The sequence below is a fragment of the Monodon monoceros genome, unplaced genomic scaffold, assembly GCF_005190385.1.
Source record: "Monodon monoceros isolate NGI ecotype Baffin Bay Population unplaced genomic scaffold, NGI_Narwhal_1 Super_Scaffold_5, whole genome shotgun sequence".
Classification (NCBI taxonomy): domain Eukaryota; kingdom Metazoa; phylum Chordata; class Mammalia; order Artiodactyla; family Monodontidae; genus Monodon; species Monodon monoceros.
Window position 1 is genome coordinate 62,466,688 of NW_021703782.1, and position 19,435 is coordinate 62,486,122.

At 40.3% G+C, this 19,435-nt stretch overlaps 1 protein-coding gene across 3 annotated transcripts in view; it reads right to left on the reverse strand.

The window, feature by feature from the left end:
- DOCK8 (dedicator of cytokinesis 8) overlaps positions 1 to 19,435 on the reverse strand; it is a 227,034-nt gene that overhangs the window by 131,323 nt on the left and 76,276 nt on the right. For all 3 annotated transcript variants that reach the window (XM_029202019.1, XM_029202020.1, XM_029202021.1), the window contains 2 exons: positions 8,236 to 8,359; positions 3,487 to 3,699 (listed from right to left, as the gene is read on the reverse strand). In XM_029202019.1, the coding sequence (XP_029057852.1) occupies positions 3,487 to 3,699; positions 8,236 to 8,359 (337 nt within the window). The remainder of the gene's footprint in view (positions 1 to 3,486; positions 3,700 to 8,235; positions 8,360 to 19,435) is intronic.

The following is a 19,435-nucleotide window of genomic DNA, read 5'->3' on the forward strand; positions in this document are numbered from 1 at the left end:
TTTTCCTGGGCTATAAATGATATCCCAAATACCCCACAGCAACCAGAAGAATTTTAAAATTCTGTTCTGATGCCTACACTGAGCTGAAGTTGAGAGAATTTTCAGGGTGATCAGAACAGACACATCTGAAAGGGAAGGGGCCCCTTATTGGAAAACAACCTCACCGTAAAGACATTCATGGGTTTCCAAGACTCCCTTTGGTCTGGATTCAGAACTTTGGGATCCTTTTTAAAAAGCTTTTCACTTGGAAAATTGTAAACATATACAAAGGTAGAGAGAAGAATGTAACAAACCACATTTACCTATCACCTAGCTTTAACAATTTCGACTCATGGGCAACTTGGTTTCATCTATACTCCCTCTTACTACCTTACTACCCCATTCAGTGTTGGAAGCTTAGAAGCAAGGCCCCACATATCATATATTTTCATCTGTGAATATTTCAGTACAGATCTCTAAAAGATAAGGACTTTTTAAGAACACGTACCATAATACTATTATTACTTTTTAAAAATTAAAAATAATTTCCTATTGTCACGAAATACGTAGTCAGTTCCAAACTTCCCCAGCTGTCTCAGTTTTTTTTACAGTTAGTTTGTTAATTCAGGTTCCAAACAAAGTCTACATATTCATATATTTCCTAACTCTAATCTATATGAATTTCTTGCACCTTTACAGTTATCTGAAATGAGAATGAATCGCCAATAAAGCAGAAGAAGAAATGTGAAGTTGTACTGGGTACCCGTTGTTTTCCTCTTCCTGGGAGGAAATAGATAGAAATTTACAACGAGAGAGAGAGAAAGAGAGAGAGGGAGAAAGGCAGAGAGAGAGAGAGAGAGAGAGAGAGCGAGAGATTGTTAAGAGAGAAAAGGATAATATGAGAGATGATGCTCTTCCACCAGCTGACCCAATGGATCCTGAGGCCAACTCTACATCTGCCTACTTGTGATTTCATTATGTGAGCCAATAAGTTCCTACCTTTTTTCCAAAATTGGTTTTTAGTTGGGTCCCATTACTTGCAACCAAAAGAGTCCAATGCAAACTCCTCTACGATTTGGAGTATAGTGGCACCCTTCTTACTGATCAACACATAGGATGCCTTTTACAGAATCAGAGTGAATCAGGGAAAAAACTCACCTCATAGAAGCTTGGTGGTTGAATTCTACTTTTGCCTCCCCTGTATACTCAGTCATAATTTGGATGTAAGAGTTCACCTCTCTTCTAACTTTTTTTCATTGGGAAATAAAGTAATAATAATATAAAATAATTTCACTAATGTGGTGTCAAAAAATTCAGCACTTGTAATCATTTCATGGTAGGCCAGAAAGTTACCCTTTTTTATACAGGACTTTCTCTGGAGAAAGTACAAGTTACAAGAACAGATGCAATTTCTGTGTGTACAACTCCAACACATTAAAGGGCTGGTATAGAAGCCCTCTAACATTTTAGACTTAGCAATTTCCAAATAATCTATATACTAATCACAAAGCATTCCTCTCCACTTAGTATGGCAGGTCCCATTAGGACATCTGCTAGATCATAACTTTTAGTCTCAATTGAGTTTCTGCATTGTTTAAAGACCATAAAACAAAATTCCTTCAAAATAGTCTATGATTCATCCTTGTAATCAAGCCTGGATATCCTCCCATTTAATCTCATGAAGGAGACTTTAATGAGCTGATGTCTCACTGGAAGTCTTCTCCTCACCCTTTAACTGTTTTCTCTCTACTGGTGTCCATTTGGGGTCTTTATTACCTTTTGGCACCTCCATCATGGAACTGGGAGGAAGAGGAACGCAAGTGAAGGTCATATCAGTCAGATATAATATTTCTTGACAAATGTGGTAAGAAGTTTTAAAGCTGTAGATGGAAACTGAAAAGTTACAAGATGTGATTGTTTATGTCATCTTTGGATTTCCATTAGGTGTGCTAATATACCAGGTAGCCATATATAGATAAACAAACAGTTAAACATAAAATTTGGAGTTAATGGGTTTGGATTCCCCATTCTACAATTCCATCTACCTGCTGTATCTTGAACAAGTTATTTAACCTCTCTGATTCTTACTTTGTAATCTGAAGATGGAGATGATAACACTGCCCACATAATTCATATTTATTTTTAATCTGCCTCATTCAGAAGAGGATTCGAGGCCCCTGACAATTAAAAAAAAGGATTTGAGGCCATTGCAAATAAAATAAATAGATGAGAAAACCAAGGTGGTTGGAAAATAAGGATGAGAAAAAAAGAAAGCTGAAGTAAATTCAGGACACCAATAAGTAAGCCACCAGATTTAGTAGAGGTGAACAGAAATTTGACTCCAAGTAACGAATTCTGTGGAGCTGATTACAAGATGTGACAATCTCTAAGCATACACGTTTTCTCAGTGGGAGCATAATTCTTCTTTGTCTGAAGGTTTGAGGGATCATTTTTTTTAGATCCTCTTTGAGGCAGGTGCTGCATGATGAGTAGGTCAATACCCTCAATAATATTTGCACAGTGGACATATCATATCAAATAACTGCTGTTTCCCTTATTGTCTTTTTTTGCTGACCACTAGTAAGCTCATCGAAGGGCAAATAAGCAAACAATTCACAGGGGTGGGGGATTCACAAGGTGTGAGGCTCCCTGATGGTTTTGATTGATCCAAAGATCCCATTTCAAATACATAGAGGCATGGAAGGATGGCACATCTTTTATGCAAAATTTCCCTAAATCTTATTTCTTGCAACTCAGCTTTTAATACAATTTGGACAGCAAAGATATATTGTGGTAATCTGTTTCTGGCAAGACGCAGAAATGAAGATATTCTGACATGCAGAACGGGAGACTATGAGCCTCTTATAAAGGAGCCTGAACAGGCCTGAATAACGGTCATCTGCCATCCCATCCAAAGTGCCCCCAGGAGCGACCACAGGCAAAGCCTAAATCGAGTTGTTTCAGGTCAGCTCCACTATACAGAGTAGACAATCAAGATCTGGGTGTTCTATGCATTGGGAACTCGGCTATGATTATTTTCGACTGGAATGCTTTCAAAGCAGGTCTCTCTGGTTGTTCACAGAGACCATACAACAAAAACCAAAAAATCTTAACAAAGCACTAACGAGCATCAAGGATTAAGTAATACATGTATTGATAGGTTAGCCGCAAAACACACCTTCAAGTAACTCAATGGTTTGACTGGCTGAGTGGGCTGACTGCATGTAGACCCTTGGAATGTTTTGAGGATTAAATGAGACAGTATCAGTGAAAGTGTTTTGTAAAGCGCTATGAAAATCCTAGTTGTTATTAAGGAACCTCGTCTGTATGATTGATCAATAATTTGCTCTGCTGTTACACAGGCTTGCCTTAGTGAAAAGAACAGCCCAGAAATCACACAAGTAAGCATCCTGACATTACTGTACAGTAATGACAAACAATAATATTGTCCTGGAGGCTCCCTGTGTCTTCATTGAAATTCTCCAGGATAAAGATGGTCACACCCACCTCATCCACTGATGGGTAAAGGGCAAAGAGCTCGGCCTGCCGATTGGTCCTCCGGGCCTCCTCATTCTGCTTCTCAAAGTCCTCGGCACTCACTTGTTGCACGAGGTTTTTCAGCCGCAAGTCAGGCTGCAGGCTGCGGAGGTCAAAGTCACAGGCAGTGATGGGGCCTTTCCCAGATACATCGCACAGCACGTTCAAGTGGCAGGGGCCTGCCTGTGAAAAAAGACGTGTTTTGGTGAGAGAGATCGTGGGCCTAAAATGAGAACTAAAGGCTCTGGAACGTCTCAAGACTGCTCCAATGTGAGATTGCAGAGTTGGGCCTCAAAGAATTTCTGACAAGAATCACATCATAGCTTCCTGGACTGGGTATCCTAAAATTAAATGTATCCTTCCTGCCTGGAAGCAGGTAATTAACTCATCAGATGTAGATACACCTGTTCTTGAGGAAAAGTTTGGAAACAGTTCTGTATTGCTGTTAGTTTGGGGCATGTTCTTTTCTGGAGATTGGGAGCCAAACCTCTTATGAACCCTACTCATGTCTTGTGCTCAACCAGAACAGAACTGGAATAAGGTGTTTAAAAAAAGCAGAGACTGGACTGGGGAATAAAGGGACCTCATCCTAATCCCAACTCCAGAGCTTGGCTTTCGAAACTGGAAAATGAGACGATCTGTGAGAAGCCTTCCAAATTAAATTTTATATAAACTCCAAAGCTGAATAGTATGTTTCCGAAGACAGAGATGTGGGCATGGGAACAGTTTCCTACAGGACTGTAGTAACAGTTACAGGAATAAACACCAGGAAAAAAAAAAAAAAGAGTGTTTGCTATTCCAGCAGTATTCACTCAGCTGCAGTGTGTTTGAAAAAAACTGTCTTATTTCAGTCACAAAGTGGCCACTTCATTCCACTATAAATGTCCTGGAAATTGGGAAATGGATACCTAACTACAGACTTGGCAAAAAACATACAATCATAATCAAGAATATGTTGTAAGAATAATAGATGGATCTGTTATAAACACCTGTAAAATTTACAGTAAAACGTTATTCTCAAAGTACTATTACATGGACATACTACTGTACAATATCTCCATAATACATATTTTTGGTGACATCTGTCTACCTCATAAAAGTGTTACTCTCCTAGATCATAAATTTTATCTAAACTGAATGTGTTAACAATAATCCATGGTAATACTTTAATTATTAATACTTTTGTTCATCTTAGAATTTGTAAGATGCTTGGGAAACTGAATTGGATTTCCCAACACTCTTTAAAAGGATGTAAAGATGTAGATAGATAGATAGATAGATAGCTATTGATGTCTTTATCTATCTTCAGAATTTATTCTAAGGCCACAACTGGACAAGTGAGCAAAGATGTGAGGACAAGAGTATCTCTGGAACTCTGTAATAACAAAATAATAGAAACAACCTAAATGCCCCCCTCAAAAAGAAACTTTTCAGATTAAGAGATTTTGGAACTCTCATACAGTGGAACATTAGGCAGCCATTAAAAAACAGAAAAATGTGCTGCCATTGGAAGAGAAAGATGATCATAGTATATTGTCTTGTTAATAAAAAAGGAAATTATACAATATTGTATATAATATAATTTTTATGAAATATTATGTGTATCATGGATTCACATCATATATATATTTAACTTATGAAATTCAGGCATTTGGCCTCGCAATTCCACTCAATAAGGTGCATAAAAATGATTGAAAAGGGCTTCCCTGGTGGCGCAGCAGTTAAGAATCCGCCTGCCAATGCAGGGGACACAGGTTCGATCCCTGGTCCGGGAAGATCCCACATGTCACGAAGCAACTAAGCCCGTGTGCCACAACTACTGAGCCTGCGCTGTAGAGCCCGTGAGCCACAACTACTGAGCCCGCGTGCCACAACTACTGAAGCCCGCGCGCCTAGAGCCTGTGCTCCACAACAAGAGAAGCCACTGCAATGAGAAGCCCGCGCACCGTAACGAAGAGTAGCTCCCGCTCACCGCAAATGGAGAAAGCCCGTGCGCAGCAACGAAGACCCAACGCAGACAAAAATAAATAAATTTAAAACAAATGATCGAAAGGGAGGATGTTGCTGGACTGAGCCTCTCTCCATGATGAGTATTAGTCTGATACTTAAAACCACACCTCTCTTGTATAACTTGGCTCTGAAACCCAGCCGATGACTTGAGTGCTGTGTTAGTGTGCTGAAGAAATGACTGTGCTTTATGGCTGCGCTGGACACTCACCTTTTGAATTTACCCTTTTCTGCTCTGCTCTGTGGTGCTGGGTCTGCAACTCAGCAAATCACATTTCTGCTTTGCTCCTTCTCCCTTTAGGTTCTGCCAACAGGGAGCACTCCAGGGAGACTGGATGGCTGGGGGAGGGAGAAGGGACTGACCCTTTCCTCTCTGCCTGCAGTTTCTCTCACCTTGGTTGTGGCCATTGGTCCTAGTCTTCCATTTCTCTGGCACTTCCAGAACAGCCCTCATCTTACCTTCCTTGGAGGTATCAGCACCAACTGGGCAATTCCTTCTCCCAGGAGGTCTAAGTCCAGACTCCCAGGCCCTGTGAGGTCTCTCCTCTGACGACACCACTGACTAGGCTGTGCCCCCTCCTCAGATATTTGAGTCCTAGCTCTGAGGCCCCTCTTCTGAGCTGCTAAGTTCTGATAACTCCAAGCTCCTCCCACTAGACCCATGGTTCTCAAACATGGTCCTGGGACCAGCAGTATCAGCAACTCCTGGGAAATGCTATTTAGAAATGCAAATTCTCGGGCTTTCCTGGTGGCGCAGTGGTTGAGAGTCCGCCTGCCGATGCAGGGGACACGGGTTCGTGCCCTGGTCTGGGAGGATCCCACATGCCGCAGAGCGGCTGGGCCCATGAGCCATGGCTGTTGAGCCTGCGCACCCGGAGCCTGTGCTCCGCAGCGGGAGAGGCCACAACAGTGAGAGGCCCATGTACCGAAAAAAAGAAAAAAAAAAAAAAAAAAGAAATGCAAATTCTCAAGCCCCACTCCAGACCCAGTGAATCAGAAACTCTGGAGTGGGGCCCAGCCATCTGTGTTCCGACAAGCCCTTCAGGGGGTTCTGATGAAGCTTAGGTTTGAGAACCACTGCCATAGACCCCAGGCTTAGGGTGGCGCGCTGTTTCTTGTAGTTACAATATCTGTATGACTTCAATTTTCCTTTTTGGTTCTCGCAGTCCTCCAAAATGTGTTTAACCATTTCCCTATGTTGACTTTCTTCTGTGGAAATACCTAGTGTTTCTTCTGTCTGACTGATACAAGGAACAATTTAGTTGGTCACCTACATGATGAAAGCTGAATTTAGTCAAAATTACCAATGAAAAACCCCTGAAATTTCCCACAGAGGACAGCATACAGATATCCCATTCCTCAGTAAGCCCACCAGGTTCAGCACTGGAATTGATGGCAGATTCCTCTGCAGAGATAAGTAGTCAGCCTGACTGTAGTCTGAAAAATAGGTATTATTTAAAACCTCTAGTCATATTCAGCATGGCGAGATGCTTGTGTTATGAGGGCACCTGGAAGCTGAAAACTATACTGGTTTAGAAGAAGTCCTGTGCAAACTTGGACACATTTCTTCCTCTATGTTTTATTTTTCTTACCTATAAAATGGACAGATTGGACCAGAGCACTGGTTTTTAGAATCTTTTTAAAATTGTGTCAAGTATATATGCAACATAAAATTTACCATTTCATCATTTTTTAATGTACAGCTCAGTAATGTTCATTACATTCACATTGTTGTTCAACCAGTCTCCAGAACTCTTTTCATTCTGTAAAACTGAAACTCTATACCCATTAAACTATAACTCCTCACTCCCACCCCTCCCCAGCCCCTGGCAACCACCGTTTTACCTTTATATATCTATGAATCTGACTACTCTAGGTACCTCATATAAATGGAATCATACAGTATTGGTTCTTTTGTAACTGGCTTATTTCACTCAGCATAATGTCTTCAAGGTTCATCCCCATGTTGTAGTATGTGTCAGAATTTCCCCCCTTTTTAAGGCTGAATAGTATTCCATTGTATGTATATGCCACATTTAGTTTATCCATTCATCTGCCCATGGACACTGGGCTGTTTCCCCCTTTTGGCTACTGTGAATAATGCTCTATGAACACAGGTGTATAGAGCACTGACTTTTAAACTGTAACTACTCTGTAATAGTAATAATAATAATAACAACAGCAGCAGCAGCAGCCAACATTTATAGGGTGCAAAGTGTGAGCTGGCATTGTCTTAAATGCTTTACACACATTAACGCATTTAATACTCAAACAACTTCATGAGTTGGGTACTTTTATCATCCTTGTTTTCCAGGAGAGGAAACTGAAGCCCAGAGAGTTGAGTTATCCTGTCTGAGGTTATAGAGTTGGTATGTGATAGACAGTCTGCCTCAGTGTGGAGCTTCCAATCATGCTGCAGCCTGCCTTAGGCCTGGGGACACCTCTGAGTCTCTGCAGGAATCATTATAGGGATGGGCCCAATTCCCCCCCGCCCCAGTTAGAGCCCCTCCACTTTTATCTATTTTCATTTGAACACCAATGTCTATAGCTACAAACAAGTTTGAAAAAAAATATCACTGACTCAAATGGTAGAATTCCTCCTATTCCAATATTCTATGAGTCTAGCCTTTTTATTAGTTTAAAAAAAGATCGACAGCATGCCATGGAAGAACGTCCAGTAACCTGGCAACCGTGTTTGTTGATAGGAAATACCTGAGAGCTGGGTTCACTGCACTCCAAGGTTTCTGACTCAAACATCTGTTTCTGAAGCGTCTTGTGAAAATCTTTTCGGGATCCAGTCTTTTTAAAGCCGCAAATCTCCGAACTTCCTTGGTTTCTTTCATTGTTGTTATTAAATAAGAGAGAGTGTGGAAGGAGGGAGAGGGAGAGAGAGAGAGAGGCAAAATCATTAGATTAAAATAAAAGTAATGGCTTAAGTGCAGACATGGTGCTGAAAGATCTTGCAAAGAGAGGACCATTTGTAATTCTTCACATCTAATTATGCACCAGGCCTAACACAAGGCTCTGTTGTAATGACATACAAACTTGCCTCCTGGCTGGCTCACTATTAAAGGCAGGAGTGGCCTGGGAAAATGTCACTTCAGTGTGCGGCCATTTCAGCTGTGGGGCATTTGGCTCCAAGCTGAAGCTAAACTATGACCCTAGTGTAAGAGGCTGGAATAAATCTAGCAAAGTGCAGATGCAGCGAATAAAGGTCGTTTGAAGATAAAAATAGAGGAAAACATTTAATCTCCAAATCAATGTTCTTAGTAATGAATAAAAAAGGCAGGACATGGCTAAGAAAAAATAGAAATAAATGATTTATGTACCAAAAGTCTTTGCTGCTATTCTCAGTCGCCACTCCATGCACGCCATTAAACTTGTGTTTAAAAAATGTTGCAAATATTATATATCACTTATATGTAGAATCTAAAAAATAATTCAAATGAATCTATACAAAACAGAAACAGACTCACAGACATAGAAAACAAAGTTACGGTTACCAAAGCAGAAAGGGGGGGTCATGAATTAGGAGTATGGGGTTAACAGATACAAACTACTACACATAAAATAGATAAGCTTATTTTTGTGTATGGTGCTAGGGATAATATCATTCTTTTACATGTAGCTGTCCAGTTTTCCTGGCACCACTTATTGAAGAGACTTTTTTCTCCATTGTGTATCCCTGCCTCCTTTGTCATAGATTAGTTGACCATAGGTGCGTGGGTTTATCTCCGGGCTTTCTATCCTGTTCCATTGACCTATATTTCTGTTTTTGTGCCAGTACCATATTGTCTTGATTACTGTAGCTTTGTGTTATAGTCTGAAGTCAGGGAGTCTGATTCCTCCAGCTCCATTTTTTCCCCTCAAGGCTGCTTTAGCTATTCGGGGTCTTTTGTGTCTCCATACAAATTTTAAGATTTTTTGTTCTAGTTCTGTAAAAATTGCACTGGCAATTTGATAGGGATTGCATTGAATCTGCAGATTGCTTTGGGTAGTATAGTCATTGGGATTGACATATATACACTAATGTGTATAAAATAGATAACTAATAAGAACCTGCTGTATAAAAAATAAATCAAAAATTCAAAAAAATAAAATAAAATAGATAAGCAACAAGGATTTACTGTATAGCACAGGGAACTATACTTAATATCTTATAATAACCCATAATGGAAAATATTCTGAAAACATATATATATACACACATATACATATATAACTGAATCACTTTGCTATGCACTTGAAGCTAACACACTATTGTAAATCAACTATACTTCAATTTTAAGAAATGTGTTGCTATGGAAAGGGTTTAATATGATGTCTAGCACTGTCACTGGAGAAAGAAGTGAGACCATCACAAAAAAGGCAACAGATATACGCTGTCAAATAATAACTATAGAAACCAACATGTGTATTCCCCATTGTTACGACTCAAAGGCCTCCTGGAAAACATGCTGCAGACTCAACCACACAAACATGCACCTGTTTTGTTTGATTTGCCACACTATTAGGAAACCACTGAGCAAGCTGGTAAAGGGACGTGAAATGAGGTTAGGATTTATTAGGCAGATCAGATGGAAGACAGGTAAAGCAGGAAATGTAGGAGAGCTACTAGCAATGATCCAAATACTGTTTATAACTCTTTGGGAGGGGCGAAGTGTTGGGTTATGCACAGTGGCACAGAGCAAGTATTCAATACTAAGTAAAAGAGGCCAGGAAAAAAATTAAAAGATAACTGCATGATTCCATTTATATGACGCTCTGGAAAAGGAAAAGCTATAGAGACAGAAAAGAGATCAGTGGCTTGCCAGGGTCTGGGGGTAGAGAAAGGGGTTGACCACCAAGAGGCCTGGGGGAATTTGGGGGGTGGGTGGGGCATGGAACCGTTCTGTATCTTGATTGTAATAGTGGTTACACAACTGTATGCATTTGTCAAAACTCACAGAACTTTAGTCTAAAAAGAATGAATTACAATTACCTCCAAATCAATGGACAGTTTCGGATTACGCCTGGCATTAATTAGGGTAGTATGTACATTTAATAGTCATTCAACATAAGGGCTGACACTTCGCTGCGGTTTATTATAGGATGGTGGTCTCACTGAAGCAGGAGTGAATGGATTTAAGTCCTGGCTCCACAGCTTACAAGCTGTGTGACTTAAGGCAAATTAGTCTACTTCTTTGTGCCTCAATTTCCTTATCAAGATAGTAAGAATTAGAATAATACCTAGGTCATCAGTTCTACTGCATGCAATAAATAAATTCTCATATGTAAAACACTTGGAAGATTTCTTGGCCTATGGCCATAACTCAGTAAATATCTGCCACTACTTAATGATGTTTATTAAACAGTATTAGAGAATATGGCTCAATTATGTGCCAATTGTCCCTGTCAGTGGACAAGTAATCCAGATTAGACCAATGAATAAGATACTATAAGCAAAGGAAAAATACAAAAAGGTACAACTCAGTATTGTTGAAGATTTCTTTTAACGCAATGGTCCAGGATAGATTTCACATCATAGGCACTAAAATGTATGTATTCATGGAATAAGGATAAGATTTGAAAAATCATAAGAAGTATACCTTAGGGCTATTCTAGTTCCAATTCAACCTATGCAAAATATTCCTTTCAAGTGAAATAAGATTTTCTGAGGACTTCAGAAAAGGCACTTATCTTAGTATGTCAGAGGAATGAACCCCAAACTCTGTCTCATATATTTTAATGCATCACAGGGGAAAAAAAACTACTTTCCTCTGGAGGACCATGCTTAATGAAGCCGCTTTGCTTTCTATGGATGTCTTTTTTTTATATATATACAGCAGGTTCTTATTAGTTATCTATTTTATACATATTAGTGTATATATGTCAATCCCAATCTCCAAATTCATCCCACCACCACCAGCAGCCCCCCCGCACCTCTGCTTTCCCCCCTTGGTCTACGGGCATGTCTTTGTCATCCATAACCATACAGTCAAACACTGATTTAGTTAGCTCTTTTATGTCTCAATTATCTCCTTGCTGATATTACATTTCTCTATAATACCTAGGAATAGTCTCTTATGTCCCTGCTATGTGTGATAATGGCTTTGAATCCCACTTAGGGGGCAGAGGAGTAGAGTAATGGCCACTTGTGTTCCCTCCCACTCTCATAATTCTATAGGACATTTGCCACTCAGATCCTATAATTGAGACTTTTAAATCAGACAAATAGTGCCGCTCATGCAGGACAGAGGAAAGTTTTAGATTTTAACTTAGTAGGGAAAGATTAAAACTACACAGAAGCACAAAGTACTGTTCTCCTTTTGGGAGAAATGTATTTTCTGACTTGAACTGTTTGCCTCTGTTACTTAGACTGGAAGATGCCTTGAATTAATTTCACTTTATCTTTTTCATGTCTATAGCACAAAGTTTTGTGTCCTTGCTCTAAAAATCATAGCACTTTCTCCTTCATGCCTTTTGCAAATGACCATTAATCTAATGACTAGAACGGTGCCACGGTTGCTTGTTTATCTCATCTTATTTCCATATATTTTGACAATTTTGTATGTATTGCTGTTTGCTGGCATCCTTTGGGTGATGGTAAATACTATAAGCATTATTTTCTCTGTAATTTTCTTTAATGAACTAAAGAGAGAATAACTTAAGAATGTGTTTGGTGTCTTGGTGGAGAGTAAAACTCTGAAGTAATTAAACTTGTTGACATGCTATTTATTCTTGGTGTATTACCCATAGTGACAGTGAAACATTTCACGAGTGTTTTGAGCAGCACATAAAAGCCCTTAGACTTTGTCTTTCATCCTGGGTGATTAAGGTAATTCTGAAGGAAGGTCATGCTCAAGGAGAGCTGAGATATCAAGGAATGGGGTATCATCTGTTTTATTACTCCATATTTTACTCCCAGTGAACTGGTAAACAATTAAAATTCAAACACATCAGTGCATATAATTCAGTTACTCCCAAAACACCATAAAAATGTCTCGCTGATCAATAACTGCTTATTATGACATGCATTTGTTGCTCTGGCTGTCAAGGTGCTTAGCTATCTGCTTTCTGAAAGTATGGAAAGCAAGCCAGGCTCATCAGCCTATGCAGTGACAAAGAGCAATCCAGCTGTGGAAATCACTGTGCCACTCTTGACTTCTTACACGCAGACTCCCCATCCCCATAAATCCACTCCCACGAAAGCCCAATTCAAAGGCCAGCACTTGCACCGAGCCTTCCCTAACCTGGCCAGAAGTAACTGCTCCCTTCTCTGAATTTTCAAAGCATGTTGTTTGTATTTCTCTTAGAAGCTTTTATAATATTCTATGTTACAGTCTAATTACTTGTCTAAATTGTTATCTCCCCTGCTAAATATGTGCTCTCTCTCACTAGACTATGACTTGGCTGAGGACAGGGCCTCCTTTAGCGATAGGATTCCTGTGTATTCCTCTTTGCATCTTCTTTGGTGCCTTATTCTCAGGAGATATTTTCCAAACATTTGTTGAATGGGAGAACGAATGCAACTCTAACAAGCAAATATCTATATCGTTTTCCTCTCACACAAGTGTTCTCAAATCTGTCAGATCCAACACTGTCTTTCTCTGTAACAAATGTTTTATAATGCCACCTTTATAACCCATCAACTTACTCATTTTTAGAAGTCAATAAAATGTCCCAGCTGTTATAGAAATGAGAAATAAAAGAAACATAATATCTAAAATAGCATGTATGTAAATATGCAAATGCTTGGACACAACTACACCAGAGGACATAATGAAATAGCTGTTTGCACCTGTAGGAAGAATCGTTGTAAATATAACACCTACAAAAGCAGACTGCAACAGATGTGTTGTATGGGTGACTCAAACACCACAAAGCAGCACTGCTGTCAGTAATGTGATTTTCCAAAATGGGGGAAAACTCTTGTAGAGCTCTAATCAGCACAAAGTTTAACTTCCCCTATATTTACATGATAGTTGTTTTCCTGAAAAATTCAGTGCAAAAATATTTGTAAGATGGCATAGAGGCTTGGCTCAGATATTTACAGACTGGTGTTTCACCACCCTGAAGGTCCAGCAGGACATTTGATAGTTGTGTTGGATGTTGAATTGGGGATGATCCTTCATTGTATGTGATGCCCCGTGCATTGCAGGGTGTGAAATGCAGTAGCCCACGCCAGCCATTGAGACAATTAAAAACAGAAACATTAATTACCCTCATTGAGAACCATTGCTACTAAGATATTAGAAAACTGGAATCCCCAAATCCAATCTAAACCATAGTTTTAGCAGCACATCTGGGAAAGGATATCCACCAAGACTTCCTGGAAGGGGTGAAATGCAGCAAGTTTAACCGGGACCACAGCATCATTCACGTGTTTAATTGTTTGGGGGGAGAATTCTACTAGTGGAAAATCCTAAAGTGAGCACTTTTCAGAGTTCTACTTTTGGTTTTGGTAGAAAGTAAATTTCTCATATAGAAATTATTATATAGTTTAGCAGAAACAGGGATGTTAGGAGATTTTAAATTCAACATATCCACAAAATAAGGGTATCTAGATCTATAATACATGCACTGGTATTGCATCTAATGGTATTATCATTGATGATAATATAGCTATCATTTCTTGGACTGGTAATTGTCTTAGTGATTGTCTACGTGATTGTCTTAGTTGAGATTCCCTAGAAGCTGAGCCTGAGGCAGGGACTCAGGTGCATGTGATTTTTGATTGTGTGTTCTTGAAGAAAAGCCTGTAAGAGAGATAGGGAAGCAGAAGGAGTCAACTAAGGATGAGAGCTCAGATAAATTCTTGGCCTGATACACAGGGTGCTCTGGAAGGATCACATTGCAAAGTTGTCCCACTGTCCCACTCTGAGACAAGAGGTGGGACTATGGTACCCCTTGCACCAGTGCTATTGTGCCGGTCAGGCACTGGTCACCACCACCAATCCAAAGTGGGAGGTTAAGGGGCTGGGAGGTAGAGCGAATTGCTCAAATGTCTCTGGGCACAACAGCTCCTACACTCACGGCAGCTGCAAGATAAACACATGGGACAGTAAAGGGGACCCACTAACAGTCTTTATTACAATGCCAGGCACCTAACATATATTATTTTCCTTTTATTTTGAAACAAACTCAAATTTACAGAAAACTTGCAAATATAGTACAAAGACCTTTCCCCCTCTCAAACTATTTGAGAGTAAGTTGCTGACCTAATTCTCCATTATCCCTGAATACTTCAGTGTGTAACTTCTACAAACAAGGACATTCTCCATGGTAATTAGTATTCAACCATCCCATTCAGGAAATTAACACTGATACATTATTATCATCTAATCCTCTGACCCCTTTCAGCTTTCACCAAATGTCCCCCAAATGCCTTCTAGAGCAAAAGGATCTAGTCCAAAGTCATGCATTGCATTTATATGTCACATTTCTTTACTCTTGTTCACTCTGGAACAGTTCCTCAGTGTTTCCTTGGCTTTCATGACCTTAAGATTATAGGCCAGTTATTATTTAGAAAGTCCCTCCATTTGGGTTTGATTGTTGTAAATGCCCCATTCCTCATCAAGCTTTCACTTTGATTTGTATCAATATGGATTCACAGTTTCCTATTTTATTCAACATATCTTAATCCATTTCTATTATTTATTTTGGTGCTATAATTATCCTCAATTTGACCAGTGTGAATCCCTTCAGCTGGCTCTTACAACTTTTTACATGTCCCCAGCAGTCACTGATCACATCCTGCTTTCTGCCACAAGATATTCAGGCTGATCTTATACTTTCCTTTCCTCAACCCTGGAATCAGTCATTTCTCCAAGAAGCTCTGATTCTTTTTAGTGGAAAATGGTTCTTAGAAGCCAAGATGTAGGTGTTGGGTGTGCTCATTGCTATTAAGGTGTTGCTCCTCCTATGTCTTCTCAGTGAACAGAGTTAGGTAGGGAGTGTGTGTGTGTGTGTGTGTGTGTGTGTGTGTGTTTGTGTTTTGAAAGCCAGGAGTTCATGTTGATCCTTGCAATCCCAATCTGACATCACAGTATCCATTCTAGTTTTCTTCCTTTCCATATTAACTTCCTTCTCAGATAGTGAAAAATCTAACACCTACTGTCCTTAATATACTTACTTACTTGATTAATCCCCTCAATGTAACCCTTGCTAACAGCACCCCTCCATGCCCACACATGTTGCCCTCCTTATATTCTGACTCTGACACCCTGCGCCAGGCTTGCCCTCTGGCTTGACGTCTTCTTCAGTCTGCACTGACACTTAGTGCCAGGCCACCCTCCCACAAGGACATCCTTGTCCCTCGCCTGGGCTCTGACACCTCGTGGTAGGCTTCTCCCCCATGTAACACCCCCTCATTCTACTCAGAATGTCTGCTCTGTTATCACATGCCAGGCTGCCCCAGGCTCAGATACCACCCTCACACCATGTAGGTTCTGCTTCTCCATGCCAGGCGGCCCTTCTAAAGGTGTGTCCTCCTCAGTGTGTTTGGCCTTCCACTCCTCATTCTGGCCCTCTTCAGCTACTCCCCACCCTGAGTCATGGATGGCTAGCTTGTTCTGATGGCTTCCACACCAAATTGTACAAGAAGGGAGAGGAAAGAAAGAGAAAAGCGTATAGGAAGGGGAAGAGGAAAAAGAAGAAGAGGAACATGTATTATTTTCCAGTCTTCACAATAAGCCTTCAAAATGAGCAACATTTCCCCCCATTTCACACTTGAGGAAACGCTGGTTCAGAGAGATGAAGTCACTTGCCCAGGGTCTCATAGACATTACATAAGAAGCCAGCATCGGGACCCAAGTCTAGACTCTATCTACTCCATGACACTGCCTCTAAAGAGAACGCTCTCAAGATATGTTTGGTCTTTGGACTGTCCCCAAATGGGTAACGGTAGTGTTTGAAGAAAAAGAACACAGTTCTCTGGAGAAGCAATAGGTTGTGTTTATTTCATGAGAAATAGTCTTTCTACCATTTGGCTACTTGCCCATCTCTCTCTTGTCTGCAAATAGGCTCCACAGGAGCATGGCTTTATTTGGCTCAGATGCCCGGGTCGGGTAAGGAGGCTGGGACTCTGGTAGCTGATGGCACTCAGCCAGCAGTCTCACTACCTACCCCATGGTGGTTTCTGACTTCTGTGGCTGGCACTTCTGAAATGAGTCATCTTTACATGCTTGCCAACCCTTGGCCTCTCCTCTCCAGCCAGCTTTACCCTTGCTGTCACAAGGTAGCTTTGCAACTTTCTGAGATTTCAAAATGGGGAAGTAGATGCTAAATCTAGAATGAGGAAGGGGAACACAGTTTGCTCTGGTTTCAAATCCACAGCCATGGAATACATTTAGTCTTAATGCTTTCCATCCCCCAAATCCTGAGGGTGACACAGATATACGGTTAGAGTATACATGTTGTGAAATGAACTTTTAACAGTATTCTGTAACTCAGTTTTTTTTAAAATGCCCATTTGTTAGTGTCTTTGGGCGGTCCGGGTAAATGACTTCAGAAAACATTCTAACAAAATGGAGGACAAAAAAGAAAGCATCTGCTTGCATAAAATAGCAAAAGAACAATAACCAAATAAGTTTCATTTCTCCCAGATTTAAGTTTCTTTTGAGGAGAAAATCTGATATAAAATTTTTCAGATATGGTGTATGAACTCTTTATCTTAAAATCTTAAAGTGGGGGAAATGTCCTAGAATTCAGCTCATGTCCATGCCATACCCGATGGAGAAAGAGGCATAGAGAGAAGTGACTTGAGGAAAATGGAAGCAGGCACATGGCTGTAATTGGCAGGGGGGTGGGGATTCACTTGTAAGTAAATACTCTTAGAAATAAGTGCATTTTATGACACAAGGAAGAAAGCTAAAGACCAGAAATAGTTCTGGTCTCCAAGGCTACCACACATAAGGTCTTAAGCTAGGTTGTTTCTGGATTTTTATTCCTGTGGCCCACACCGGTTTCTTTATGAAGAAGTATGTGACACTGAACCTGTGATATCAACATCCTCTGGAGGGTACACATCCTAAGAAAGGCAAAGGGCAAGTGTGAATATTGAGTTTTAATTCACTGTTTTCTTTCCATCTTAGAACAAATTAACGTTAGTTAATTCCTTTGGGAACTTTTCCCCTTAAAATTGGATTTCTCGGGAAAAACACTCACTAATTCAGTGTGTTGTCATTTAGGGTAGTGTAATCTTAGGAAGCAACTTAGTGTTTGCCTATATTTTCCATTACTTTGAGTTGGGTGGTTTTTTTGCCAGGACATTAGATCACATGAAGCTTTTTATTTGAATCCTTAGGGAAAGCCCTCTAAGGATTTTATACACTAGAAAAGCTTACCCATTTGGCATACACATACATGTTGCTTAATGAATATTGGTGAGAATAACTTTGAAGAAGCTAGCAAGTTTATGAATGCCCATGTGAGGCTCTCTCTCAAAGATCTCTGTTAGAAAGTAGAAAATAAATATTATAAGATAAAATGAAGTTTGGTCACACGTGGATCTACTTTTTTTTTTTACCACTATGATTTGCACACTTAGAGCAACTGGAACCAAAATCACTTTCGTAAATATTTTAAATAGTTATTTCTTCTGAGGAATTGTTCGAAAAGGTCCCCCCAAACCCTCCTATACTGTTGGTGGAAATATAAATTGGTGCAGCCACTATGAAAAACAGTATGGAGTTTCCTTAAAAAACTAAAAATAGAACTACCATACAATCCAGCAATCCCATTCCTCGGCATATATCTGGACAAAACCATAATTCGAAAAGATACATGCACCCGTATGTTCATTACAGCACTATTTACAATAGACAAGACATGGAAGTAACCTAAACTTCCGTCTACAGATGAATGGATAAAGAAGATGTGGTATACATACACACACACACACACACACACAATAATGGAGTATTATTCAGCCATAAAAAAAAATGAAGGGAATTCCCTGGTGGCGGAGTGGTTAAGAATCCGCCTACCAATGCAGGGGACATTGGTTTGATCCCTTGCCCGGGAAGATCCCACATGCCGCAGAGCGACTAAGCCCGTGTACCACAACTACTGAGCCTGCGCTCTAGAGCCCACAAGCCGCAACTACTGAGCTCGCACGCCACAACTACTGAAGCCTGTGTGCTTAGAGCCCGTGCTCCACAACAAGAGAAGCCACCACAATGAGAAGCCTGCACACTGCAACGAAGACTAGCCCCTGCTCAACGCAACTAGAGAAAGCCCACGTGCAGCAACGAAGACCCAACGCAGCCAAAAAAACAAACAAAAAAGAACAGAATGCCATTTGCAGCAACATGGATGGACCCAGAGGATTATCACACTAAGTGAAGTCAGACAGAGAAAGACAAATATCATGTGACATCACCTACATGTGGAATCTAAAATGTGATACAAATGAACTTATTTACAGAAGAAACAGACTCACAGACATAGAAAACAAACTTATTGTTACCAAAGGGGAAGAGGGGCGTAGGGATAAATTAGAAGTTTGGGATTAGCAGATACAAACTACTATATACAAAATAGATAAACAACGAGGTCCTACTGTATTGCACAGCTAACTATACTCAATATCCTATAATAAACCATAATGGAAAAGAATATGAAAAAGAATACATATACACATTTTTTCACAATAAAGGCTGTTTATTATCATTATTATTCTCTGGGGACACCCTCCCTGATGCCCCCAACCAAGTTAAACCATCTCATTAAAGACGTCTACAGCACTGCGGGGTGCTCCCCTTCCAACTCTTATCTAGTGCTTTCTGCCCTCCTAGATCCTGAGCTCTGTAAAGGGCGCTGCCTCTGTCTTGTTCACAGCTGCATCCCCAGTGCCTAGGGCAGGCCAGACCCGCAGTTGATGCAAAACACATATTTGTTCCTCACTCCTTCCCTCAACAGGGCTGCCTCT